Source organism: Phytophthora infestans, genomic scaffold (genome assembly GCF_000142945.1).
Source record: "Phytophthora infestans T30-4 supercont1.4674 genomic scaffold, whole genome shotgun sequence".
In the NCBI taxonomy this organism is placed as follows: Eukaryota; Oomycota; class Peronosporomycetes; order Peronosporales; family Peronosporaceae; genus Phytophthora; species Phytophthora infestans.
The window spans coordinates 1-928 of NW_003304006.1; the positions used below are offsets into that span (position 1 = coordinate 1).

Below are 928 nucleotides of genomic sequence, written 5' to 3' on the forward strand. Positions count from 1 at the left end.
GCCAAAAAAGACGCACTTTGTCCTACAATTTCGAGTCGTCTCCAGCGACAAATTGGCAGCAGTGGAAGCCTAGTAGCCCTGTGGCGTTTCTCTGCGGGTTCAGCTCCTCGTATTTCCTCGAGCCACGGGAAACATCGCACGAGCCCACCAGCGCTTGCTGCTTGAAGGCCCACAGTCGATTCGCTGTAGGCTGCTGTTGGAAGGCCCAGAGGCGTGGAGACACCGACATGGGGTCTTTTTCCAGTCGGGAGAGCACGACAGTAACGAAATGCTCAGCCTGAAGGAACCTCTCCTCCGTGGTGCTGATCCCTGGAGCCTGCATTGGCGACGTGTTCACGCTCAGCATGCTGTGTGAGATTTGGCATGCGACCTTCAAAGATCATTTTTTTTAAATATCGATATTTAAAAAAAATCACTTCAGTAATATTTATTTAAGTTGCTCAATCAGCAAATTCCAAGCTAAGTTGCACAATTAGCAGCGTATCAAATCAAGTTGCACAATTAAACTCCCGCGCTTTTTTGCCAATCCAAAACGACCAATGCAAGCCGCAAGTAGCTCCAATGGCGGGGCGGGCGTGGGCGCCAAGCGCGGCCGTGGCGGCGCCCCCACGCTCAATGCCAGCGCCGCACCCGTCGATCTTCTAGTCGACTCTACTGCTGAGGCTGTGAAGACGCGCTTCCTGCAGTTTTTATGCGGCTACGGGCAGCAAGAGGACGCGGACGAGGTTATGGGTCCTGCCAAGATCAATTACAGCCAACAGGCCGAGGTTATGCGCAATACAGAGACATCATCGCTGTTTGTGGACTTTTCGCACGTCCTGGAGTTCGATCCTGACCTTGCACAGGCGCTACAAGCCCAGTATTACCGCTGGGAACCGTACTTAAGACGCAGTGTCTTCGAGTTCATTCGACTCGAAGACGCGGCGTA

The 928-nt window shown here is 53.0% G+C and overlaps 1 protein-coding gene across 1 annotated transcript; it reads right to left on the reverse strand.

Moving 5' to 3' along the window:
- Positions 1-22: 22 nt before the first annotated feature.
- Positions 23-346, reverse strand: PITG_22640 (uncharacterized protein; the record flags this gene model as incomplete). The annotated part of the gene is made up of 1 exon (XM_002909644.1): positions 23-346. One exon carries the CDS (start codon positions 344-346, stop codon positions 23-25), a length of 324 nt encoding a protein of 107 aa, XP_002909690.1.
- Positions 347-928: the final 582 nt, after the last annotated feature.